The sequence below is a fragment of the Pholis gunnellus genome (assembly GCF_910591455.1).
Source record: "Pholis gunnellus genome assembly, chromosome: 1".
Taxonomy (NCBI): domain Eukaryota; kingdom Metazoa; phylum Chordata; class Actinopteri; order Perciformes; family Pholidae; genus Pholis; species Pholis gunnellus.
The window spans coordinates 23211276-23238235 of record NC_136528.1 but is presented as its reverse complement, the minus strand read 5'-3'; the positions used below and the strand labels follow the sequence as shown (position 1 = coordinate 23238235).

General features: G+C 39.8%; 4 protein-coding genes across 5 annotated transcripts; 1 reads left to right on the top strand and 3 right to left on the bottom strand.

Moving 5' to 3' along the window:
• Positions 1-5058: 5058 nt before the first annotated feature.
• Positions 5059-10833, bottom strand: ist1 (IST1 factor associated with ESCRT-III). Of its 2 annotated transcripts, none has more exons than XM_079173039.1 (10): positions 10721-10833; positions 10019-10119; positions 9693-9873; positions 9456-9543; positions 9252-9335; positions 9051-9161; positions 8685-8957; positions 7986-8087; positions 7477-7522; positions 5059-6895 (listed from the first exon to the last, which is right to left on the bottom strand). In XM_079173039.1, the coding sequence occupies exons 2-10, from the start codon at positions 10104-10106 to the stop codon at positions 6729-6731; spliced, it is 1140 nt and encodes a 379-aa protein (XP_079029165.1). In that variant the 5' UTR covers positions 10107-10119; positions 10721-10833; the 3' UTR covers positions 5059-6728. The 2 variants fall into 2 exon arrangements, with proteins under 2 accessions (XP_079029165.1, XP_079029166.1); XM_079173040.1 differs by having other exon boundaries at positions 10019-10115; positions 10721-10812.
• A 575-nt stretch (positions 10834-11408) lies between these two features.
• Positions 11409-17736, bottom strand: mphosph10 (M-phase phosphoprotein 10 (U3 small nucleolar ribonucleoprotein)). Its single transcript, XM_079161805.1, has 11 exons — positions 17632-17736; positions 15930-16578; positions 15656-15840; positions 15406-15562; positions 14661-14802; positions 14433-14500; positions 14197-14334; positions 14002-14112; positions 12989-13096; positions 12667-12897; positions 11409-12105 (listed from the first exon to the last, which is right to left on the bottom strand). Exons 1-11 carry the CDS (start codon positions 17715-17717, stop codon positions 11956-11958), a joined length of 2025 nt encoding a protein of 674 aa, XP_079017931.1. The 5' UTR covers positions 17718-17736; the 3' UTR covers positions 11409-11955.
• A 45-nt stretch (positions 17737-17781) lies between these two features.
• mcee (methylmalonyl CoA epimerase) lies at positions 17782-21819 on the top strand. The gene is made up of 3 exons (XM_079161813.1): positions 17782-17837; positions 18508-18848; positions 21551-21819. Exons 1-3 carry the CDS (start codon positions 17810-17812, stop codon positions 21701-21703), a joined length of 522 nt encoding a protein of 173 aa, XP_079017939.1. The 5' UTR covers positions 17782-17809; the 3' UTR covers positions 21704-21819.
• Positions 21820-22801: 982 nt separating this feature from the next.
• LOC306715200 (ferritin, heavy subunit) lies at positions 22802-26531 on the bottom strand. The gene is made up of 5 exons (XM_079185485.1): positions 26228-26531; positions 25285-25390; positions 24475-24621; positions 24022-24147; positions 22802-23284 (listed from the first exon to the last, which is right to left on the bottom strand). The coding sequence occupies exons 2-5, from the start codon at positions 25384-25386 to the stop codon at positions 23126-23128; spliced, it is 534 nt and encodes a 177-aa protein (XP_079041611.1). The 5' UTR covers positions 25387-25390; positions 26228-26531; the 3' UTR covers positions 22802-23125.
• Between the last annotated feature and the right edge of the window lie 429 nt (positions 26532-26960).

Here is a 26960-nt window from a genome sequence, read left to right as displayed (position 1 = left end):
CAGACCCTCAAAGTCACCAACCTGCTGGTTCGCAAGGCTGAGATGGTCTTCAGCAGCCATTTGGTCTACTGGTCAGCACTCCGGCCAACACACAGAAACAAAAATATCTGTATATAGAGTAGAAATATGACTGATTTGATTTAACTTTAATTTACTTCCTCTCATCGATCCTTCTCCTTGGCCCAGTCCGCCTCCCGTGAAGATAAGGAAGAGTAGGTCGGCGAGCTGCTGGCTGCCTTGGTGGTGTGTGTTCCTGGGCTGGTTCCTGTTGCTGTCCATCAGCGGCGTGTCCACTTTCTTCACCCTGTTGTACGGCTTTCAGTACGGGAGCGCAAAATCCACCAAGTGGGTCATATCTCTGGGCCTCTCCCTCTTCGAGAGCATCTTTATACTGCAGCCTCTCAAGGTGGGGAAAACTCAAACTGTATCAAATGATTCATCTTAAAAAGTAACTTCACTCAGCGCACAGTCTAAACATGTTCCTGCATGTTCAAGGATAACATGACTACATTTAAGAAAAGTTGCTTTCTTGTGGCTTGTTTTTGTTCACAGGTGATAGGAGTTGCTGTGTTTTTTGCCCTGCTGCTGAAACCTGTTGCTGTGGAGGAGACTGAAGAAATTGAGCAGGTGTTGTTAGGTAAGAAAACATTATGCAGCCCATCTGTTACCAGAACAGGTTGGGATGTACAGATTCCTAGCCGCAAGTAAGTAAGTGCTAAAAACACAGTTTCCTTTGTCTTTGATATTGTGTGATATGTGCGGTGTTAAATTTAACCAGAATAGTAGTTTTTTATTTGTGTTGTCTTTATCTATGTCTTTCATCCTTAAAGCTGGTATCAATATGTTTATAGATTAATGATGGGTAAAATGAGTGCTGGAAGTAACAAACCAACAATTGTCACCCAACTCTGCAGTTACCCCCGGCACTACAGAGTGTTGTAGTGTCTTTAAGTGCATTGCTTTGGTTTTACGGCTCAAACCTTTATTGTCTTTGTTCACTCTCAAAGCGTTGTTTTTGGATGAAGCAGACTCTAAAAACTTACTATACACAACCTGCTCAGCACCAAACAGCAGACCTAGCAACTAGCTGGTGAACAAAGTGTAGCATTTAGCTGCTAAAGAGACAGATATTACACAAGAGTTGGTGGAGACCAAAAGCAGAGTTAAATCAGAGTAAATAATGGACTTACAGTTAAACAAGTGGCTCCATGTCTGCCAGATGTGTGAAAAGGCAACTGTTCACAAACACGTTCGCCATGACAGCCTAAAGGTGATAATATGTCAATGTTGTGTTCACAGCTTGTTTCTGCTTTCCCCATGTGGACGACATTTAAGTAAATGAAGGTTTAAAGACTTTTGAGGAGAATTATAATAATAATGAAATAACACTGTACCACTAAGGGGAATAATAACCTGGTTTCAGTACATTTGCTTTGCTTGAAAACCTTATTTCAAGCTTGTAACTTGAAACAAAAACTTTTATTAAATGAACATAAAATATCTGTGACAACTGAAGCCCTACAACTGAGCAAAAGAAAAGGTAGAATGAACAGCCTTTTAGGATACATACATTGTTTACTCTATGTAGAATTCATAAAGCAGACAGAGGTATCCATTCCATGTTGGTTTAGGTTAACTGCAGAGAGCTCTTATGAAATGATGCATATGAACCAGTAACCATATTAGCCATTAACCATAGCTTTGACAAAGATAAACTAACCCTTTTAGTTTTCTGCTGCTCCCAAGTGACTTCTCTCTCTCTACAGTGTATCAGTGCATGCTTCCTTCTGTTTAAGAGCAGTAAAGTACTGTGAGTCTTAATGCACCGTCTTCTCCATTTACCAGAACAACAAGACAAGTGTAGACGGTACTCTGGCAGGGACACACTGTGAGGAAGCTGCATTTAGCGGCATGTGTTGTCTTCTCCGAAGGGCACAGCTGCGAACCACGGCACCCTCACTGCTTAAACACTCTTTTGCACTTATTGGAAGTTTTAATTTTCTGAATATAAAAGTAATTCTGGTGTTTTGTATGTGCACAGCATTTCCAATGTTTTCAGTAACGGTGATTCAGAGTAAATGAGTAACTACATAACTGTAGCTGTTGCATGTCATTGTAATGATTTTTCCAAGTAATTTACTATCCGTGATGATGTATGTGTATGCAAAGAAAATCTCTGGTTACTTATGTTCATTTCAGGAGGCTGTTATTTTCAACGTCTATGTCTGACCCCAAATCAAACTCACCATGACAGAAATCTGCAACACTCTTATAACTTAACAAAGTAGATCAACCTGAAGTTCTATGTTCATAATCAGATCAGACCATATATCACTCATAATATCCTACTGTCTCACAACTTGGTCCGTCACCACAAGGGAAACCATTGAACCAATAGCAAGACTTTAGATATAAGATCCATTGCAACCTTCCCTTTTGGACTAACCACTGCGCTCTACTTTCACATTTTAACGCCCTGCCGTTTCCAAACTGTTTTTTAAGAATGCTTTATCTTTTGTACTATTGTTGTAGTTTGAGATATTTTGAGTAAAAACTCTCTGCCATCAATAAAGTGAACATAATCAACAAGCAATGAAATAGAGGTCCTGCTAGATTATTGAATATATCATTTAAATAAATCTGCAAAGAATCTGCAAAGAAAATACTTATTTATTTTGTTCTTCTTATTAATTTTACTTAAGTAAATGTGGGTTTTAATCGAGCATTTTATTGTTTCATTATTATTATAAACAACATTTAAAAGGCTCATAAAATGGGGAAATACTTTTTATTTTAGCATGAAAATCATAAAACCGTACAATGTTTATTATTGGCACAAATTTGTTGCTATTACCTTTGAAATATTGATATGGTTAGCATTGGAAGACTCCTAACAGCCAAAGCCCACTGCTGTCAACATGACTAGTGATCACAGTCAGATCACAGATGTCCGACCATCGACTGCACACCAACATGGACTTTCACTTTCGGTAGAGTGGAGTAGAGTTACGTAACATATGGGACATATGGGACCTGATTATCAATTCATGACTTTTTTAATTTCATCTTAATGTCACTTTAATACATGCTGAAGGTCCATTTCACGACTTTTCATCATACATGCAGTCTTCTGTGAGATTCAGTCTGTGCTCACGTTGAATGATTTATGTAGCAGAACTAACTACATTCAAGGTTGTGCTTTTGGTTTGGGAATAAAGCAGGTTTGAAGACAATTTGATGTTCTGTCTTAGACCTGTGCTTTTATCTAATCACTGATCGATTTAATGTTTTCATTTATTGATACTGTGTATGTATTGTATGTGTGAACTTGAATAAACAGATCTATATCATCTAATATCCTAATGTATTTAATTCTATAGTGACTTTCAAATGAAAGAGCTTCAGATGTTCAGTAGCTGATAAGTCTGTAAACCTGACTGACAAAACTAAAACCAATTTTTGTTATGCCTCACTGTCACTATTATATCAAAAGATGTGTATGTATATATATATATATACACAAACACACAAACACACACACTACATGCATATCTATAATAAATTACAGGATTTATAGAAAGGGATCTTTAAAATGAAAAATACAACGTTTTATAATGTCATCCAGTCAATCTCACATTTGTCCTTGTGGTGCAGATACATACGCTTGTACGTAATCACATCAAAATGAATTTACTAGAGCAAACTTACAAAAACAACAACAGTTTGCTGTCTAATAATTTACAATCACCACTGAAAAAGCAGTAGTAATGAGAGCCTGGCCAATCCAGGTGAGGCTTACATCACCTGCATTGAGAGTCAGTCTTTGACATCACACAGAAAACTAACACATCTATGACGTTATCATATCAACACTATGGTGAGATAGAAAATCATCCTGATTATTTCCTTTGCAGAATGCGTCCTTTCCCTGAAATAACCTTTGAAGCTGAAAGGAACATTCTTGTTATTCATGTCAGCAGCCATCATTTTTCATCACAACTTTCCACTAGAGTAACTCGACCCACATTAATGCCACAGTGATTGGCTGATTCAAGGGATTAGGTTACTTTGTCAATACTGCTGTACAGTATATTCTTTACTGATGTTGAACAGTTTTTCAGTTTATTGTGTGTTGTTTATACGGAGCCTGGAGTAACCACACTATGATACAATATGAGGAAAAGATCAACCTGAATCTCTTAGTGTCACGGGGTCACAAATATATGCGACATTGTGACGAACACACACCTAAACTACTGATAAAAAAAGTTTACTTTATATCAAACATCTTTGATAACATCTAGCTTTTGTTCCTGTGTAGACTAAATGCACTTATGGTAATGCACTTAGAGTCCGACAAAATGTCTGTTAAATGCACGTCATGTAAACAAATCAGATTTGTTTATTCAACGAAGCACAATTGACCGTTCTAGCTGAAAATGTCCTGCTCATTCACACAGAAAGCACTTCACTCTTCAGCAAACACTGGACCTCCAAGAGCATTTAAACCAAAACACTGTCAAATGGACGTAATGAAGAGAAGAGTCCACAAAGAGGCCGTATACAAAAGTGACTCCCACAGATTTCAGTCTGTCTTCAGCCGCTTTTGTTAGTGGATATTACACAAGACGTGCCACATTTTGCAACATGCAATGAGCTCTACAAACTCAACAGAACATCTAACCTTTTGAGCCATTTCTAATAAAATGTCAAAAAGGATGAAATAGTCTGAATGTTGCCACGACTGACCACCGCAGTTGCCTTTACTTACTTGTTTGAGTTAATCTTCACACATTTAGAGGTCAAAATGTATTTCAATACAATGCAGGATTAATAAAAGTGGGAAAAACTAAACCAATGATAAAATAAGCCACTGAATCTTTGAATAAAAGTTTGTTGTAGGTCAGTGCTATTCGAGTATATTTCTCTTCAGGAATATTTATTTCCCTTTAGACTGAGGACCCTTGCTGGTCAACAATAGACACTACATCAATGTAAAGCAGAGGAAGTGTGAACAATAACAGCAAACAGTGAAGAAAAAAACTTTACCAGTTTCAAGTTCCAAATACTCTTTTATTAAATTGATATTTTAGTATACAGTGGAAAAAAACTTTTTTTTTTGCAACAAGACACAATTTTGTGTCTCACTGTTTAGCTTGAAAGAACAGTCTATCATAGAAAAGACAGTGAGCAGATCACAGTTCTTTAGTGTTAATATTCTCTATTTTGTCCAACCTATCAATAGCCTAAACCTATCAACCGGCTGGAAAGCCTTTGAATCGGCTTTCCAGAGATCGCTGAATCATTGTATTCAAGGCCACCGTCCATTTGCCATGCAAGCAAAGCTGGGTGTGGATAGGTTACGGCGACACGTCACGTCTGTAAGACAACAAAAACCCTCCGACTCCCCTTTCTCCACAGGAAAAAGAAACATCAAACTATATTGCCAGTACAGGAGTTTCATCAAATCTACAAATTTCACCTGAACAGGTTTTTAGAGGGTTGTTTATGTGCAAAGCAAATAAAGCAAAGTGTAATCTAATCAAATAAGACCCACAAAGATAACATGTATCCAGTCTGGATGGAAAACAAAAGCATAATCCTAGTACAGACTGGCAAGGCCTCTGATGAGAAGAGGTAACTAAGGCAAATGCAGTGGTGCACATACAGTATAAGAGACTTGCACACATGATCACAGAGGACAACACAAACCAATCACCTTTGAGGTCAATACAGTTACATCTAATCAATCAAATCAGGTTGTGTGGCTGCTCTTGTGTGCACACATCGGCTTGTAATTAAAGTACTTTAATGTTAAGATGGTGCAGGCATTTGGTAAGACTCCCTACTACCAAACTCTTTTTTCCAGTACAGTTCAATTATTCGTAAAGATGTCTATATCATTGTAAATGTATAATATTACAGGTTTTCATACACTGTTTTATCGCTTTATATCTGTGCCCTAGCACCCCTGTAACATTTTTTCTGATATGGATAAACCTTGAAGTGTAAGGAGTGTTTAAAAACGTCCGTTCTACTCGAACAAAACTGCATGACCGAGCAAGACACAGAAAATATGGCGTCAATGTGTCCTCATACCTTTATGTAAAAGTAAAATAAATTGCAGGGTATTGGAGCCTCGTCTTGGAAACAATGTCTGGCCTCTGTTGGTGTGAAAGCCAGCTCCCCATCAAACTGGGCCGGCCAGTCTGGCTTGTTTGACTCGTCTCAGTCTGATCTTTGTCACTCAGTCCAAAGCGAAGCATGTGGAAAGTAGAATCAAGGCCTGTACTGTAAATATTCATTCCCCCCCTCCATAAAAAAACACAAACCAGGGAGAAGCAACAATTAAAATCTAAGTTACATAGACAAACTGAAAAAGATAAAAGTCTGTGTGACCTTAAAGAGGAGTGAATAGGAGTCAAAACCCACATGATTGTATGTAAGAATATATATTATGTGCCCGAAAGAAATGAAAACATATGGTACTCACTGGTACTGCCAATAGAAATGAGATTTCTGCTAACTGCCAAGGTCATGTTTATATAAATGAGGTAAGAATACATACGTGTATGTTTAATATCTATGTAAGATTACTTCACTGTGGAAGGAAGAGAACTATCCGAATAATTTCCAGTTCTGAGCTGCGTCGATGACAGCACATGCCTGTGTGTGTGTATATATGTGTGTGCATGTGTGTGCATGTGTAAAGACCAGAGATAAAGCAATTAGGTCTTCTTCTTCAGCTCCTCAAACCGCCGCGTTAGGTCGTCAAAGTCGATGTCATCTGAGGTGGTGGCGTTTCTGCCGAAGGAGGTTGTGGGGAGTGTGTCGGGAACAGAGGGGAGTTCTGGGAGAGCGTTGTTGTCAAATAGCTGAGATGAAGGGCCAGGACCTGAGAATATTATATGGTATTGAATTTAATTTATGCAACAGTATATCTGGCAGTTTATACAAAAGGAAAAACATGCACTGTGTGCACTGACAAAAATGTAAACAGCACATAATGGCAGGTCAGAAAGCAACGCTAGTTAACAGAAAAATAAAATATGGGAATGAACAAATGCTGTTTAAAAACCGTAGGGATGATTTCAATAATGTGATGTTAAATATAATTCATGGATAAATCTGGTGATATCCTATATTATTTTCTATTAAAATCTTATGAAAAGACCAAAACCGACAATGAATGTAACCTAAGTATTACAAAGCCTAATAGGCTTTGTAATACGTCTGTCACGGTCTAACATTGTCGTCCAAAAATCAACACGTACACCGTCCTGCTGCAGTAAATCACCACAGCACCAAATCTTCTTAATTCATTCTAACCATAAGACGATATATAGCTCTGTTATTAACATCGCCAGAGGGAATAAATGGAATTAAGGTTGAAGGGTTTTGGGGTTTTTATTGACAGTAACAAAAATATAGAATAAAAACAAAAATGAACCGTTGGTGATTGTTGGCAGAACTCACCTACGGCCTGGGAAGGAACAGAAGGTTTGTCAGTTAGGTCATCAATCTGAAACACAGAGAAAATGTGTAATGTGTCATGTCGTCTTCATATTGAAATAAAATAATATTATATGTTTTAGTGTTGAGAAAGAATCAACAATTATGTTAAAAAATGCAAAAGTAAAAACAAATAAAATAAAATAAGAAAGCGTCACCTTTAGTGTGTGACAGAAAAACAGACTTGAGGATTTAGCTAGCCTCAGCTCTCTCTAAAATGCAGTTAACACTAATCTGCCCCAGTCAGCGCAAATGATCAAGTCAAGTTAGTAGTTAGTGTAGTATTAGCACTTCATGCGGACGAAGCAGAATCTGGGCCTACTCTGAGAAATGGTGTAAAAAAAGTAAAAGACAGGCAAAACGGCAAGCGAGCTAAATGAACTACTCTTCCCTGAATGATGCCCTGCCCTGTCCCGTCCGTCCATCTGTGGGAACGGGTAGGGGGCATGGATGGGAGGGGTTCAGTCACTTACAGACTCGTATGTGGGGGGACAAGAGGGCAGCTGAGGGGGCTGCCCTCCTCCCATGGGGTGCTGGAAGTTGTTGTAGGTTCCAGCGGGATTGTCAAACAGTCCCTGGAGGAAAACAACAGTCAGGTATTAGTCCGAGGGAGGCAGCAGACTACGGCTACTTTATAATTCTCATTTACTTCAAGCCATCCAAAGAAAGGATAACAAAGAGCATTTATTTCGGACCCCACGTCGTATTTGGGTCCAATGATTGCTGGTAAAACTACATCTTTCTAACATCGCCACACAGTCATATCATCACAATGAACGACTTCAAAAGTTAAAGAAAATGTGTGAAAATGTTACGTTTACTTCAGAATAAAATTGACCGTATTTTGTTAAATGGCATGTTAATTCAAATCACAAGAAATCACTGAAGATAGTCCACAGACCTCTTTAGTAGGAAACAGTTTCAGAAGAAAACAAAAAACTGGCCACAGTGATTTCTATGGACTATGTTGAGTCACATGGACATTGCTTATGAAAAAACACGTTGAGCTTTTCAGAGGCAAATGCACTCATGTTTGGTTGAAAGGACGATACAGACTGTGATTGAAGATTTCATCCAATTCGCCAATTCTTACTCCCGCAAGTTTTGTATCACCAAATGCATAACTCACAACAAAATCATAAAGAATATGGTTTGTAAAAAGAATCTCTTACGGGTCCTTTAGGAGTTGGATAGTTGAAAGCTGTTGGCATAGGCATAGGCATGGGCATGGGCATACCCATGTGCATAGCACCAGGAGGAGCAGTGAAAGCACCAGGAGGAGCAGTGAAACCACCAGGAGGAGCAGTGAAACCACCACCACCTCCTCCACCTCCACCTCCTCCACCTCCACCACCTCCTCCTCCTCCTCTTCCTCCTCCTCCTCCAGACTTCTTGTCGGTGTCCACGTCAATCAGGTCTGCCTCCTCTCCAAGACACACCTCGGGCTGTCCGGAGACAGGAGTGGATGAGCAAGTAAATAAACACAGTGCATCATTTCATCCTTCATATTGAGTGCTGACAGACTCTTTAATGCTCACCCGGACCATGGCGTCAGGTTCATACGGCACATTATAGTTCTTGGCGATCTCTATCAGGTAGCGCTCCACCAAGATCTTGGGAGGGGCCTCCACACCCAGTTTGTGCATCAGCTATAAAACATATCAGATATTTGATTAGATGCTGCTAAAAAGTTTCAAGGCTAACGGTGCGTGCATTCTTGAAAGGACTTGTGTGCCTACCCTGTCGTTGACTGTGCCAATCTGGTTTGTCCTGCACAGCTTGCCGTACTCCTTGCTATATTTGGCACATAGCTGCTCAGATACCTGATGGAAGCATTTAGAGATAAAACTGTCAAGACTGGCACAATAGGAATAAATGGACAGAACTTTTTAAATATTGTTTGCAATGCCCCCAGCGCCATGTTACATGTAGACAGTACTTACAGTTCTTAGTTCAGACACCTCTGCCTGGAGACGAGGCGCTGCCCAGATGAGGGTGGACACTGCCTCCTGTAAGCCTGGGTCCAGTTCCCTAATCGGTAAAACAGAAAAGGGGTTAAAAGAAAAGTCCAAAATGACTGCCAGAGAGAAAGTTAATAAAGTGAAATTCACACATTCCCCATAGTCACTTAACGTACACTTTACATCCGTATGTTCAATTGTTGTGGACTAGTTACTCACTTCATAGACTGGATGAGGCCAAAGCGAGTCAGCAGCAGGTCACAGTAGAGCTCCAGGATCTCCATGGCTTCCACCATATAGTCTTCTCTGATAATGTGCTCCACACGGATCCGAGCCCGCTCATCCTTTCCTGATGACAGGTAATCTGCGATCTCCTTCCTTGCCTTTTGAGCAAGCTCAGCTTCATTTTAAATGTGTCAATGAGGAGAGTGGGGAAACGGTAAAACTATCATTACTTGGAGGAACAGACAAATGAAGCCGAACCCACTGAGTCCACTTAGACTGTAGGGGAATAGGACCAGTCTTGAATTCAGTCTTGGACTTACTTTTCTTTTTCTCAAGGAGCTTGAGTCGATTAATGACCAGTCGGAGGTTGACTCTTAACCTCTCTGCTTTGAATCCTCCTCCCAGCATGATGACAGACTACCTATGAACAGGAGAGCATGAGAGGAACACGCACCACACGGAAGCACAAACCCAAACCAGCCTACAGAGTTCATCTAACCTTTCCCTCCTCACCTCTGACCAAGTGACTCACTTAATCATGTGAGCAGGACCAACCCCTCGCGACACAATGACTCCGCAGATTTAACTACTCCAAACAAATACAACACACACGAGAACATTAAGCTAGCGTGCTAACAACACCTACATAGTAATCAATAAACGTTTAACTGCTCAAAACAGTTAGCTTTAGCTTGACGCAACGGACACCGAAAGCGGCTAAGTTACGCCACGCTATTTTAGACTTTATCATCTGATCCCTTTGATTTCTCGGATATTCGTCTATTTACTAAACCATACTATGATATACCCGTTTAGAAACACACCCCTGGGTCTATGTTGTCAAACCTGGCTTTTCGCTAGCCTTTGCTTTGTTAGCAGTCTGTTCTGTACTAGCTAACGTCACCTAGCTCTCTCGCGCAACGCTAGCAAAAACAAAACAAACTGATCAAACACACTCAAGTAGTTTGGAGACTGGAACACTTTTACAGCCAACTACAGTTAGTAGAGATGCCACAACTTACCTGGAAATATTAGTCAAGCGTACACACCAACTTATTTGGGTTTCTGTCAGGTTTCGTCGCCCGGTTTACTTCCGTAATGATCTGTAGTGACGTCATGGGAGTAATATCTGGAGGGGCGGGGCCTTCCTACTCAACCACAGGTGTGACACCAAGTACACTGAAGTACTATTCATTGCTACAATTTAAGCAGTACTACTGGTTAAGGTACTTTTACAGCATCATATTTCAGAGAGAAGTATTCCCCGTTGTATTGCACAAGGTGGCTATCCTACATGGAATTTAGTTTTTAGTTGTATTTCTGGGTTCTACTTCTATTCAGTTTCTTCTATTAGATTCTAATTAATTAGTTTTTTTTTACATTCATGCTACACATTTTTGTTTTTTATGTTACTCTATGAAATATACTTCACAACATTTCAGAGAAAGATATTGTGCCTTTTATTCCACTTCATTTATTCAACAGCCTCGGTTACTGGATACAAGACTTTACATACAAAGCATATTATCATTACCATTCTTTACAATGTCTGCTTTTCATTCTTATACATAAATTATGGTACAATTTGATACTAGATACATTTAACTGTGACTATCTTAGTTTGACTGAGGCAGGGAAGACTATTAGGAGAGTATTACTGCCTTAGGGTATTTGTTCATACCTTTACTTTTGAGATGCAACAACTTATACCATCGCTCACCGTGTGATGTCATACTTGTACCAGATTAATGTGTTCTTTGATGTTCGGTGGCTTCAGTTAACAGCCATTAAAAAGGGCTGCTCTAGAGCAGCCTAATACACACTTACTATCCTAGATTGTTACGGCGAGATGTTTGAGGTAATGATCTGATCTTTAGGTTTTTCGCCAATAATGCGCTCACAGACAATATAAACATGTAGGCCTACATATACCTTGTGATTATTTGCAATGTATGTGTATATTTAAAATGTTCTGAGCAAAATAAATACCACGAGTGAACAACCTTCTTCACACAGGCTCTGTACATTCATCTTTCCACAAAGTAAATTGGGCCAATATTTTCATGTGAATGAATTTATTATTAGTCAAAAATGCTTTACTCATTGCCAAACAAACACAACTGGACTCTCCATTTATTTTTAATGAAAATGGAAACATTTAACAAGGACTTTCAGATTTAATATATCTCAGCTTTCTCATAAAAAAAAGAATCTGTACAATAAAACGTTGATCTTCCACAACAAACCATCACAGCTGTTATAACTTGAGTTTGCTGACAGAAACCTCTTTGTGTTTCTTCTTCTTTGAAGACTGGTCCTTTGCACTTTTGATCTGACTCTTAACCTGGTCCTGCAACTCAGAGAAGAAGGCCTGAGAGGACCGCAGAGCCTTGTCCTTCCCCTCGTCCTGAAACAGAAGAACACCATGTTTATTGAGTCACCTCAGGAACATGCACAGTTATATTTATTAGCTAAGAATTCATGTAATGGTTATTTTGGCATGAAGATGTGGTGTGCAGCGTAAGCAGACATATGAAACTAACACACAAGTAATCAACCAAGTACCACTACTATAATGTAAAGGTTCTCCGTTACATGTAAAAGTCCTGTATTCAAAATGTTATTCAAATGAAAGCGCCAAAATTAAAATACCCGTTATGCAGCTAAATGTCTTTCGTCAGTAATACATTACAACATCAAATATTACGCGATTGCTTTTATGGATTATTTTTGATACGTTTTAATGTTGTCGCTGGTCAGGAGGCAGTTCATTTGAATTATTTTCTATACTTCTGGGTAGATTATCTGTAACAATGCATCATATTTTATATTGTTCATAAGTTTTGTCTGTCAAATCTTAGTAATAAAGTAACTATGAATATCAAATGAGGTGGCGTAAAAAGTACAATAAGTACAAGTACCTCAAAAGCACTAAATGGATACTGACTACATGAGAGAAGCCACTCACCTTGAGTATCCTGGCTTTGCCTCCTTTTGTGAGTTTCTTCAGGTTTTCTGCAACTTCGGCCTTTGACAGCTTTCTGTTCTCCCCAGTTCCACTGGCCTCTTTAAGTTTCTGCCTCTTTTCTTTGTCCTTGATCTTTATACGCTTAACCGTCTTCTTGTGGCGTCTGTCGCGCTTCTTGTCTGTTGACGTCTTCTCAGTATCACCCAGAATGTCTCCGGCTTTGTTCTTCTCCTGTGGTTACAGCAGAGCATTGTTAAAACACGCTGTGTAACGAAATATACCAAGATAAAAATGAATGTTTGAAAATGAATTGATGACATACTTTGATTTCTTCTGGTGCGAGCAGCGTAGCATCACTAGCGCTGACTGGAGCCACCTCCTCCATTGTGACAGACGGCAGGTTAGACACCACTTTGACCTCGGGAACGGGCTGTGGACAAAGAGAAATGTGAATGCAGGGTTTCAAACACTGCACTGGCTTGCTGTTTTTGTCAAAAATAATCTGTTTACATTTACTATTTATTCGGGATGCACCGATATGGAGTTGATACTGACTGAGGATTGGTGACAAAGAGGTTGATCTATACAATGGAATTCTATGTTTACATACTATACATACATTATATATTGGAATTAAAAACGTGTGTACGTTTTGACCAATTTATTGCTAAATTAAAAAAAAGTTTACACTTGAATTGTAATTGATTTTAAATTTAGAAGATTTTTTACCAATTTGCTGATGTGCGATTTATTATTTTTATAATAACAATTCAGGAAGTTTATATCTTTGTATTTATTTGTTACATTTAGTTGTACAAAGTTAAGAAAACAATGTTTAACTCAAGCCTGACGTTGCCTTAGCCATAACAGAAAGATCTCAGTCACTTCCACCTGGTGAGGCACTCAGCTGATTAATGAAACTCTGGTATCGGATTAGTACTGGGTGTAGGCCGATACCCAAAATCCAGGTATTGAGACTAAAAAAGTGGGATCGGTGCAACCCTACAATTCATTTCTATTACATTTTATGCATTGGTAATATTTACAAACCACACGTTTTAAAAGGGGACGGAATGATATATATATATTATATTATATATATATATATATATATATATATATATATATATATATATATATATATATATATATATATATATATATATATAAACTGAAGATGTCCCAAGCCAGAGTTAGATCTAGGGTAAAAATCCTACACATTAGGTTTTTACTAAATACGGCTGTGATTTCTTTCTGTGACACTTTAACAACTTTCAGAAGCCTTCTGAAGGACAGTCAATCTCAATATTTTAGGAATATAAGGGCAAAACTTACTGGTTTGGGTGTGAAGTGGAAGTTGGAGAGAGCGTCCAACTTCAGGAAGAGTGTGTCCATAAGCTTTTGAATTTCTACATGAGCTGGGTTTTCCTCCTCCTCTGTCTTTTGCTGAAATCAGAAAAATAGAGAGAAATGATGCAGAACAGGTTCCTATGCGTTGGAACAGCAGTGAAAACAGGATAAAAGTCAAACCTGATTCTGCTTGAGGTATTCCTGCTCATAGATCTCCGCTAGGCTCTGCTTGCTCTTCTCATGGTCCAACGTTAGCCTCTTCTTGTACTCAAACACCTCCTCTTTGGGTTTCTCCTTGCGGACCACATCATCAAACGCCTTACAGAAACACAAGTCAAAGGCACTGGGTTATAATCCATTATTACATTTGTTTCAGATACAAAATAATATATAAAAGACAAGTTATGGTGACTAACCTGGTCTTTAATTCTCTGTTTAATGATGTCTTCAAGCTGCAGTGTGGTTTCCTCTGTGATACCAGGGGCTACAAGACCAAAGATAAAAGCTTGTTATCTGATTTGAAGAAGTACACAGAAATAAATCCCCCGTTTTAATAACCTTAATGCAACAACATAACCGTGTGAATAATTGTATAAATCTGCCAACATGAAAATGCAACTCACAAAAGAAGAAGAGTCACTCACCCATCCTGCCTGTCTGCTCAAACTCCACATCTTCCTCCAGCATGCTGTTTTCTGGACGAGTCTGTGCGGTAACCTCTCCTGACAACTGCCACGGCTTCGCTGCTAGAGCGGCTTTCTCCAACTCGTCTATCTTCTCCAACATCTGCAGGTTAGAGAAACAAAAAGGATATAATAACCGCCATTCGAGAGCATTCACACAGACATCAATCCTGCACTAAAACAACGTAGGGGGTTGCGTTGATGAGGGCATGAAACACTATCCAAGAAGTCCAGTTTAAGGAACCCCTTTAATGTGATGGCAATTGACCATGAAGGTCTCTTGTCTGAGTAAGCATCCTGGTCACTTTATGTAAGAAAGAAAGAGATGCGAGAGAGAAATGTGCATCTTACAACCTCTAATTCCTTTCATCAATATATCGTTCGAGGCCAACAATATCCACTGGGAATGCACACGAACACATTTGATTTGGCAAAATTGGGAAATTGAGCCAGATTAAACTTTTTTGCTTGATGGCTGCTTCTTGTTAGAGAACTTTGGCTTATTTTCCTAAACAGAAAAAGGTTTGTAGAAAAACTTTTGTATGTTGCTCACTGTGAGGCATAAAGTATTGTTTGGGTGTTGAAATCTTTTTTGGCACAATGGCCAGGCCTACAAGCAGCACGGTTGCAGTGATGAATTTATGGTCTACGGTCTTGCGCCACACTGACTAGCAACTAAAATTGGCATAATTTGAAACCTGATTACCTTGTCTTGCCGTTTTTCAAATGATGACTTTGCTACAGATTTTGCCGAGCTTGGAGCTTTTCCTCCAATAATGTCCTCCACGTCCTCTCCCTCGCTGTCCTCGTCCTCAAAGAGATTAAAGGTGACTTTCTTATGAGATGTTTGGGTCTCTTCATCCCTGGCAAAGGGTAGACACAAACATGCTGGAATCAACCACACATGCTTCTCTCACACATAATTATATGTATTACATCATTTCAATCACACTTACTCATCGTCACCCTCCTCTTCACCATCATGATCATCAGCCTCGTCATACATTTCTTCTCCACCTTCTTCCTGGCTTCTATCCATGCTGTCATCCTCGCCATCTGACTGGTCATCTGCTTTAGCTGGTTCACCACCAGCCACAGCATCAAAGAAGTCCTTGTACTTGAGATTCCTTGAGCTCTTTACCTAGAATGTAAACAGTAATACATGTGTTTTCTGTATTCTGTACGATCAGGACACAATAGAATCTGTGAGAAAAGTGATAAAACACATACAGTGATTTTCTTTTTCTTTTGGGTGGAAAGTATTTCCTCTAAGTCGAGATCGTCGTCGTCCTCGGAGGGCAGGTCCTGAAAATAGTCAAGCTCATCTTCGTTCTTGTCCTCCTTTCCTTCTCGCTTGTCCATGTCATCGAGAAACGACTCCATCTCCGACAGTTTGAAGAATGTATCATCGACCTCGGAGGGAACCACCTTTGTTTTGGAGCCTTTCCTTCCAATCTCCTTCTTCTGTTTCTCTCGTTTCTCCAGAGCGTCCACATCAAAATCTAAATCAGAATCTTCATCAGTGTAGTTGTCTGCCCCATCCTCAGCATCCATTTTCTTAGACTGTCTGGGTGTTTCCTCCTCTTCATCATCCGTCTCTACTTCTGCCTCCACACCATTCTCTTCATCCTCCTCATCCTCCTCTACCAGCACCGTTAATGTCTCATCTGACAAAGCCTCATCAGCTGCATTTTTAAAGTGTTTCATTACAGCGTTGTTTTGTAGCTCCAGCTCCTGCCAGATTTGCTCTTCATCAAAGTTTTCCACCACCAGCTGAGCCAATGGGCTGCCTTTATAATCTGCAGGCTCTTCAGCTTTGTGAAGGTCATACAGGATCTTAGTGATAGAGGTAAAGTCTTCTGCCACGCCATCTTGAAGGCTGAAAAGGTGGAAACACACGGTCAGTATGGCACGTCTGGTGTATTATTAGAAGCAATAGGGTGTTTTTTATTTGTATTTGTCCAAAAGACAGGAAGTCTGATGAGTGCACGGTCAATGATAGCGTTTGTACTCAACATAATGTAATACATTCATCTCTGATACTGTTAAACTGTTAAAATGAATTATGTAGTTATTATCTAGTGGTATGTCTTTCATCTTTTTAAAATAACAATTTGGTATTTTAAGATTTCTTTAAGTCTGTTTCAGGGTTTTTGACGCAATAGATGTATTACTTCTAACATCATACAGATGAATACACTGTATAATAACATTGTATGAATGTTAAATAAAGGACTGCAGGTGCTATTTTACACAGCATTTTTTTTTTAAATATGTATGTTGACTTGTAGACCAGAAGTAATCTATTAATTACTTTGATTAAGAGACTAGATGCGTCAGAATCTGTGAGGTTTACCAACAATTCATACAGACCAACAACATCTTTTTGTGTATTCAAGAGTCTCACCCTACATTGAACCGCTAAATCATGTGACACTAGACAAATTCATTCATAATATGACGTTACGTTCTGTTCCTTTTTGATACAAATGTTATAGCAGCTGGTTGTCTTGCAATATATCGTGTATCACAATCACGTGCAGCATTTCATTTTACGGTACCGATTGTTTCTCTGGGTGATGTATGTGCTATATAAAAAAATTTGCCATGCACTTTTCGAAACACAACTGTGTTAATTTAGCAGGGTCAGCTGTCCACTTTAGTCTAATATATCAATGAAATCTTGATATTGTTGTAAACTATCAGTCTAGATGCAGGCTAGTTGTTGATAAAGAATAATTATAATTAGAATAATTTGGTACCAACTTTTCTAATACCCTCCCAAAACCCCTAAAGTATCAAAGCGGGTTAGCAGTGCATGCAGTTAGCTTTAGCTAACGGTTAGCTGGTTCCAACTCTTCTCTTCAAACATGCGTAAACAACATTTAACCGCTTGTTCAACAACACAAACACACAGACAGAAAACACTTGCCTCAGAAAGTTCTCTGGTTGTGCTGTGGTGCTATTTATTGTCTTTACACACTGCTCCAGCACACTCAACATATCTCCACTGGCCATCGTTTCTCCCACATGCGTAGCCATCTGTGCTGCAGGTAAACAGGCTCACCAAGAAACTCGTCCGCTGCTGCTTTTGGTTCCGACATACAAACATGGCGTCCGCTGTGCTGAAGGTTGCAGGTTGGTATAAATCATTATTTTAAAAGCAAACGCATACTGTTATCAGTTATTGGTTCGTCCTCAAATTATTTATTGTTGAACCTAAAAACAAGACGACAACATCAGCTGCGTCACACAAAGTTACTGTCCCTATTTACGTTACATAATGTTGTTGCTATGTTCGGGTAACGTTACATGACACTTGTTTGTGTTTTTTGTAAAACGACTGTATTACTTATATCTGAATACATGCTAAGATAACTTTCGTACAGACTCTTATATTCACCAATCTACAAACGGTTTTTTTCATAGCTGTTCGCTGTAATATTGCATAAGCTTGACTCCCTAATGGGGTGTTTGAATTGTGTTATAAACTACTGTAGGTGTATCAATCATCAAACGCATGCTATGCAGCCAGACGATGTTCAAAACCACAGACCTTTATTTTGAAATCTAGTGGAGATTCCAAAGATGCACAATGCCAGGCTGAATTTGGGGAAAGGTGTGAAATATTCTAGATGTAGAATATTGTTATGTGATGGAATGGTGCAGCCATATAAATATGTCTCGGGTTTACTCTGAAAAATAGCCTACTGTCAGACAGTGTGGACTAAGACTAGAGAGTTTTAGGACTATTGTTCCAAAACAATAGCCACAACTAATCTCACTATATTTGAATGTGTTAATTCAGTGGCAGGTCTTTCCAGATGTTCTCGTTTCACACTCCTGAGGACACTTTCAACAAAAGCACCCCTCCATCAGGGCCTTCCTGGGTCACTCTGGAAGCTTGGGAGGCTGAACCACATTGCCATCGCTGTCCCTGACATGGAGAAGGCCACGGCTCTGTATCGGGACGTGCTGGGGGCCACAGTGAGTGACCAGGTGCCCGTGCCCGAGCACGGCGTCTACACAGTGTTTGTGGAGCTCGGCAACACTAAGCTGGAGCTGCTCCATCCTCTGGGGGAGAAGAGCCCGATCGCTGGCTTCTTACAGAAGAACAAGTCTGGAGGGATGCACCACATTTGTATTGAGGTGAGACCGCATTGATAACTTGTCATAGGGATTATGCTCAGTGGACACTTCATCAGGTACATGTGATTTCTCACTGCAAACATTATCTGTCAGCAGAAGAAGCACAGGCACAACTAACAACATAGATCCGTTCCCTTTACAGTGGGGAAAAAAGTATTTAGTCAGCCACCAATTGTGCAAGTTCTCCCACTTAAAAAGATGAGAGAGGCCTGTAATTTTCATCATAGGTATACCTCAACTATGAGAGACAGAATGAGAAAAAAAATCCAGAAAATCACATTGTCTGTTTTTTAAAGAATTTATTTGCAAATTATGGTGGAAAATAAGTATTTGGTCAATAACAAAAGTTCATCTCAATACTTTGTTATATACCCTTTGTTGGCAATGACAGAGGTCAAACGTTTTCTGTAAGTCTTCACAAGGTTTTCACACACTGTTGCTGGTATTTTGGCCCATTCCTCCATGCAGATCTCCTCTAGAGCAGTGGTGTTTTGGGGCTGTCGCTGGGCAACACGGACTTTCAACTTCCTCCAAAGATTTTCTATGGGGTTGAGATCTGGAGACTGGCTAGGCCACTCCAGGACCTTGAAATGCTTCTTACAAAGACACTCCTTCGTTGCAAGGGCGGTGTGTTTGGGATCATTGTCATGCTGAAAGACCCAGCCACGTTTCATCTTCAATGCCCTTGCTGATGGAAGGAGGTTTTCACTCAAAATCTCACGATACATGGCCCCATTCATTCTTTCCTTTACACGAATCAGTCGTCCTGGTCCCTTTGCAGAAAAACAGCCCCAAAGCATGATGTTTCCACCCCCATGCTTCACAGTAGGTATGGTGTTCTTTGGATGCAACTCTGCATTCTTTCTCCTCCAAACACGACTAGTTGAGTTTCTACCAAAAAGTTCGATTTTGGTTTCATCTGACCATATGACATTCTCCCAATCCTCTTCTGGATCATCCAAATGCTCTCTAGCAAACTTCAGACGGGCCTGGACCTGTACTGGCTTGAGCAGGGGGACACGTCCCTGGCGGCGTAGTGTGTTACTGATGGTAGCCTTTGTTACTTTGGTCCCAGCTCTCTGCAGGTCATTCACTAGGTCCCCCCGTGTGGTTCTGGGATTTTTGCTCACCGTTCTTGTGATCATTTTGACCCCACGGGGTGAGATCTTGCGTGGAGCCCCAGATCGAGGGACATTATCAGTGGTCTTGTATGTCTTCCATTTTCTAATAATTGCTCCCACAGTTGATTTCTTCACACCAAGCTGCTTACCTATTGGAGATTCAGTCTTCCCAGCCTGGTGCAGGTCTACAATTTTGTTTCTGGTGTCCTTTGACAGCTCTTTGGTCTTGGCCATAGTGGAGTTTGAGATTTGTTTGAGGTTGTGGACAGGTGTCTTTTATACTGATAATGAGTTAAAATAGGTGCCATTAATACAGGTAACGAGTAGAGGAGAGAGGAGCCTCTTAAAGAAGAAGTTACAGGTCTGTGAAAGCCAGAAATCTTGTTTGTATATAGGTGACCAAATACTTATTTTCCACCATAATTTGCAAATAAATTCTTTAAAAATCAGACAATGTGATTTTCTGGATTCTTTTTTCTCATTGTGTCTCTCATAGTTGAGGTATACCTATGATGAAAATTACAGGCCTCTCTCATCTTTTTAAGTGGGAGAACTTGCACAATTGGTGGCTGACTAAATACTTTTCTTCCCCACTGTATGTGTGCAAGTGAGCCAGCATGCTCAGCAGGCTTTTTTCATAGCAGACATTTTGACTTGTCATACTTGGAAAACCCCAGGTGTTACATAATTGATGACTCATCAGTAAGCCGTGACAGTGAGCCAGCATGCACAATAGCAGAATCCTGAAACCAAAGAAGCCAGGTATTTATAATTCTTTACACCTGTGCTTTTCCTCCTGTGACATGTCTGTTTAGTACCGAAACAATAAAGTGAGTTCAAGTGAGGGACAGTGTCCAGGATCCTTTAGTTTTCTTGTTGTTGTTTTTGCACCTGTCACTAAGATTTTTATGTTATGCAAGAATTGTTTTGAAACTACTCCTGTCACATGTTGTTGAAATGTCTTCTGTGAACAAGGCCAACACCAGGGCGCTGATGGCAGTGACACACCTGAATGGAACGTATCCATTATTCATGAATTATTTGTTTTACCTGTTTGATGAGTCAGAATGTCTGCCCTGAGAATGGTATCATGTTACAAAAACATAGCAGCACATGAACGACAAACATCCTGCACCACTTTATCACAAAGATGCTTTCATACCTGAAGTGTTTAGTGTGGTTTTGGGGAATATCGTGTATTTGCACATTTGGTTTGCTTCTTATTTGGGTTCCTCAGTAAAAGCTAAACAATCAATCAATTATCCAATAGCCCAATTGATAGATGAACCAATGTTAGCTTAATACCCGATATAATTACTTGTGTAGATGTTGACTGCTAAGTAACAAGCATTACAGAAATGTTCAAGAAATGTGTGCAGCAGTCATCCAGTAGTAAAAACAATATTACAGTTTCTCCACCAGAGAGCACTGACAGGTTTGATTTTAACCTTATTTTAACCACTAGGCCCTCTTTGGAAACCAATACAGTACACTTCACTGTGCATTGAAGGTTATCAGTATGATAGTGATAGACTAGCCAACATTAAAAAAAAAAGATTGAAGTTTTCCTGATGTTTGCAGGTAGACAACATTAACGCTGCAATAGCGGACCTGAAAGCAAAGAACATCAGAACTCTGTCAGCAGAGCCCCGGATAGGTGCTCACGGGAAACCAGTGATGTTCCTCCATCCTAAAGACTGTGACGGTGTGCTGGTGGAGCTTGAAGAAGCCTGAGTGCCTCAGTCTGGCAGAGAACGTGGGAGCTGTTAATTCACATTTACATATTCCACTCAGTTTGCTAACAAATGTTGATTTTGTAATTTTGTTCTTTATAAAACTTTTGATCTCAAGCTGCCTCAAAGTTGTTCTTCACTTTCCTTTTGTGTTGGGAATAAATTACAGCGTGGTGTTCAGTGAATGTCTATTTGCATTTGAGTTTGGACTTTGACTTTTTTACGACAACATAACAGGATGACAACAGTCTCCAATAAAAAAATTAATCTGTCTTTAAAGGTAAAACATGCTTAAATTCAGAGTATATTTAGGAGTCCAGTACAGAAAAGTTGGCCAAAGATCCAAAATCTGAGATTTTCTTAGCATGGAGCACAAACAGAAATATAAAAACTTGTTTTATCTTTATTAAAACTCTACCTCTATATCGCCACTCAAAGTGACACCAGCAGTCTGCTTCTCTGAAAGAAAACGGACGTCTGATTACAAACTCATGTTGATGCAAGTCTACACACAAACATCTACACCTGCTGTAAAACATTTGAGTTCGAAATCCCCCGATCACGTGATTCTAGATGGTGCATAGACTAACTTTTAAAACTGGTCTTTGGTACCATCGGTTAATGATCATAACAGTCTGAAATACTCAGGCACAAGACAGACAAGTGGCTATTTGCTAATGCCTTGAGACCTGAACTTCAGATGATCATAATTAGTTTCACATCCAGCTACTTATTTGGGATTTTTGGTGTATATTTTCTGGACACCACAGGCTCCGAGGAAAACAGTAGTTATGTTCTTCACATTTAAGTAAACATTGTGATTATCTTCTTAACTACCAGTCTGTGGAGTCTCCTTCAACTACCTTTACAGTAGCCGTCTATACGTTTAAAACACAATGCAGATAGCCAGATCTTTAAAACCATAACCTACAATAGAAGCTCACTGCCTACTTCTGTTTTCTCAGGTAATGGTAGTGAAACAGATCATTAGTACTATTTTTACCCCTGTCAGTGGACCAGTTGTGCAGTTGTTTTTTTAGATACAGAGCTCAATTCTGGTTTTAACATTGAGACATCAACAAAAAAAAAAAAAGACATATCAGAATCCAGAGGGTTCGTTTTATTTGGTTTGATTAACAGTTCCTGGCATAAAACACAGCAAACACATAGTAATGACGTAGACAAAGCTGACAGCAGAGAGAGAAGTGCAAGATACAAGAGTGGGCTTTGGATGTAATAGCTCACAGCTCAGGGATTAGTGAAGTAACTGTAATAAGGAGTAAATGGCAATAACAACGCGAGTAATACAAGAGGTTTGAATTACTTGCCAGTACCATGCAGATGACTTCATAGTTGAAGAATGATTGAAAGCAAGATAGAAATATACATATGTAGAAAGCCTTTGTCTGTGATTTGGATGGATTTAGCTGCTTTCTTTGCCCAGGGTGTGTTTGTCAAACAGGTACTCGGCCAGGCCGTTCTGAGGAGCTCCCATGCGGCGCAGATTGGTCACCCAGTCTCCCAGCTCTTTGATGGACTTCACCTGCTCGTCCAGGTAGTGCGTCTCGATGAAATCACACAGCTGAACGAAAGAGAGTTAAAGCAAATGAGAGCTGAATCACACCCACTCACTCACTGAAAGAACTCCTAATATGGCAAAATCTGTTTTTTGTATTTCTTTACCTGCTGAAATATTTTTAAATGAACACGAGCAAAGGTTACACATGAGTTGAATTGAGACTTTTGTGATGATTCTATTCTGATGGTACAATCAAATAGTGTTTTGCATCCATTTAGTGAGTTATAGGTCTGTCAAATCCACTAGACTTAAAAAGAACTTTGACTGAATAGTGATAAAAACATATATTTTTTTTAAAAGGTTCAAGTCTGCTGAATAATACATTTGCTTTAAAACACCCGAGTTGCAGTGTGTAAGTACCACACAGGCCACATTAAAGTCTGTCAGATGTTTTTTCACATCTTGGAAAACATAATAAGGAAACCTGCAGAATTTGCAGCTCATTGCAGTGAACAAATCTCTATATTTCTAAATTGCAGGTGCACAAGCGATGTGTATGTCTGAAGTGCTTGTGCTCGGATCTATTTTTATTTATTTATACCAAAACAGGCTAATACTTTTATGTATGCAAAAGGTAACTGGATCAGTACGTGGATTGGCTAATCCACTCATTAATATGCTTGATAGTTATTTTAAATTTTGATAATTAACGTCCTCAGCGACTGATAATTTGACTTAAATGTTGACATACATGAAAAAATGTTTTTAAAGGTGCTTTGCAACCACGATTCAATACTCACATGTGGGTCATTGTGATCAGAGCAGAGCTTGTGCAAGTCCAACAGTGACTGGTTCACGCTCTTCTCCAGCTGCAGGGCACATTCAAGGGCCTCAATTCCACTGCCCCACTCATCCCTCTCTGGCTTCTGCAATACACAGCAGGTCGGGAGAACAGTGAGACACTTCTTAATGAGAGGCGGAAGGCCAACGACCCAACCCAGACAACAAGCCGTCTGATTATTTCAGAGTGGGTTTTGCAGTTCAACATTCGACGGGTTGTGTTTTTTGTGTCGGTGAGAGATAAGCAGCGCAGCACACGCACACCCTTTGTATCTTTCTGGCCTTATGTTGCCCTCCCAACATGCGCTACGCGATAGCCCAGAACAGGATTTTCACACCCAGTTACGTTAAACTCCACATTAAAACGGATTAATTGTCACAAAAAACACATTAGATCAAATATGAGCTTGTACCTTGACATCTTGTAGGAAGATCCTCCCCCCCCTCTGGTTCTGTAGTTTCATCAGCTTCTCAGCATGCTCGCGCTCCTCGTGCGACTGATCACGGAAGAACTTGGCAAAGTTGTTTAATGCCTGATCATCCCGGTCAAAGTAGTATCCCTGCGAGGAGAAAAGAGGGGAATGTCTGCGTTTAAAAAATTGCTAGACATTTCCTTCAGGTGAAACAAACAAGTCCTGAAATGTGGCTGAAACGTAAACACAGAAATACCTAGCTGCCAAAATAATTACACAGCCAAAACTAGCTGTGCATGCTAAGTTTAATATGCTAAAATTATGTTTTAAATAATAATAATAATACTACAACGGTAGCTTCCATCCAACCCTACATTATAGTACGGTGTGGTGCACTTTTTTAAAGGTCAGGCAATGCCCTCCATGCCCGCTCTCTGTACATAATCTCTAAAAAAGGAACTTCAACCTTTGTTTTGTTTCTCAGCCAGACGTCCATTTCACATGACATGAAACAGACCCGCATAGAAGCTCACTTACAGGGTTGACAAGTTATTCTTTAATTAACATGGCTGCTCTGATGGTGGCTTTTATACATCATGGCAACCATCATCACACTTGGCACAGCAGTGACAACCAGAACACAGTCTGGTTAAAACAATTAGAATCACTTCTCCATAACTGGTATATTCAGTTCCTCTTATGCTTGGTATAAACCGTCATCAGCTGCTCCACTCTGGGGTTTCCACTATTCTTTGTTCCCTCAGCTGTGTTTCATTATTGCCTGAACACTTCTCTTTATTGGACTCTCACCATAGACAGGTAGACGTAGGAGGCATACAGCTCCAGGTTGATCTGCCTGTTGATTGCAGCCTCGCAGTCCTGGTGGAAGTTCTGTCTCACCTGGGAACTCATGGTTCTGAAAACACAGCCAACAAAACCCTTACTAGACAAACAAAGACTCAGAATGATACAACTCATAAGCATGTGTAACAACAGATACGTTTGATAGGTCCGTGTGGTATATGTCCCAATTTAATATTAAACGATTAGTGCATGTTCAGTAAATTAATTAACATTTTGATACTCGGTTAATCACGGAAAATCTATCTTTCTTCACAAAGAAAGATAATTTTTAACTTGGGTAAAAATCTGTAGGTGCACTGCTACTTTAAATACAAACACTGTAGATCAACTTAAATGATTTTACCAAATACATCTGTTGTTGTGAAGCAATATTCAGACCTGAACAAACATAAAAAAAGTAGATGCCAATCGATATGCCCAACCTTCATCAGTAGTATCATTTCCACAGAGCACACCTAATCATTACCTCAGTCTCACGAGGTGTGTTTGACGCGGGTTCATTTTATCCAAGAGGAAATCTAGTCGCATAACTAAAACCTAACAATTGTGGGAATATCATATTAATACGACAGTTGGTTTCTTTTAACAGCTATAATGTTGCAGAATGTCAAAAACATCGCGTGGACGTACGGATTAGGGGACGCTTGAAGACACGACTGTTTAACTGTTTGGTTGGTCATCGTGTCCAATGTTGTTCTGCGCCATGCCTCGCGCTGAGGACGTTAACGCTACAGAGGGAGGAGGACTGCGCCAAGGCCTCACTGGAGATAAACAACCAGTACTACCGTTACTCTGCTGAACCCACATTCACGTAGACGTCGGTGTGGGTCCGTCAGCGACAGGAAAATACACACACGAGAAGACACAACGCGTAGAGACGAATTCTTACCAATGTTGTAGTAGCAGGTCTTCTTGTGAGGAGGTCGAACAAACTGTCCCGAGTGTCTAGCGTTGTCGTTGACAAAACAAACAGTTAGCTATAGCTAGCAAGCTAAACGTGTTCAGGATATCTTAGCTGTTGTTGTTTCAATGTAAAATAAATTTCAGCCGATTGTTATCAATTGTGGTTTGAGAGATCAAAGCGATTATTTGTCTGAAGACAGTTGAAAGGTTGCCGTTCAAGCACTGTTGAAGCAGGTAACCTTCACTGTCCGCTGACGAGACGACCGACTGATAAGCAGATGGTATGGACCGTGACGTCACTGCTCGGAAGAGGGAGGGGCCACGGAGGCTGTACCGCGAGCTGCTCCGCCACTCGTATATTTTATACCTTGTAGGCTACTAAAGGTCAGCGATTTGTTTCAGTGGTGGCAAAGTACATTTACTGAAGTACAATGTTGTGGTACTTGAATATTTCCTACTGTATACATCTACATCACCAGTCTTGGTGGAAAGTACTCAAGTACAATTTAAACCTTATTTGAGTAATTCCATTTTCTGCTACTTTAGACTTCTACTCAAATACAGAGAGGCATATTGTACTTTTTAGACCACTTCATGGATTCTAATGTTTTAGTTAGAGTTACTTTGCAGATTAAGAGTATGAATACAAAATAAGCAACTATAAAAGCTTCACTTTACACATAAAGCAGCAATAATCCGAATCCATTAGTGTAATATGC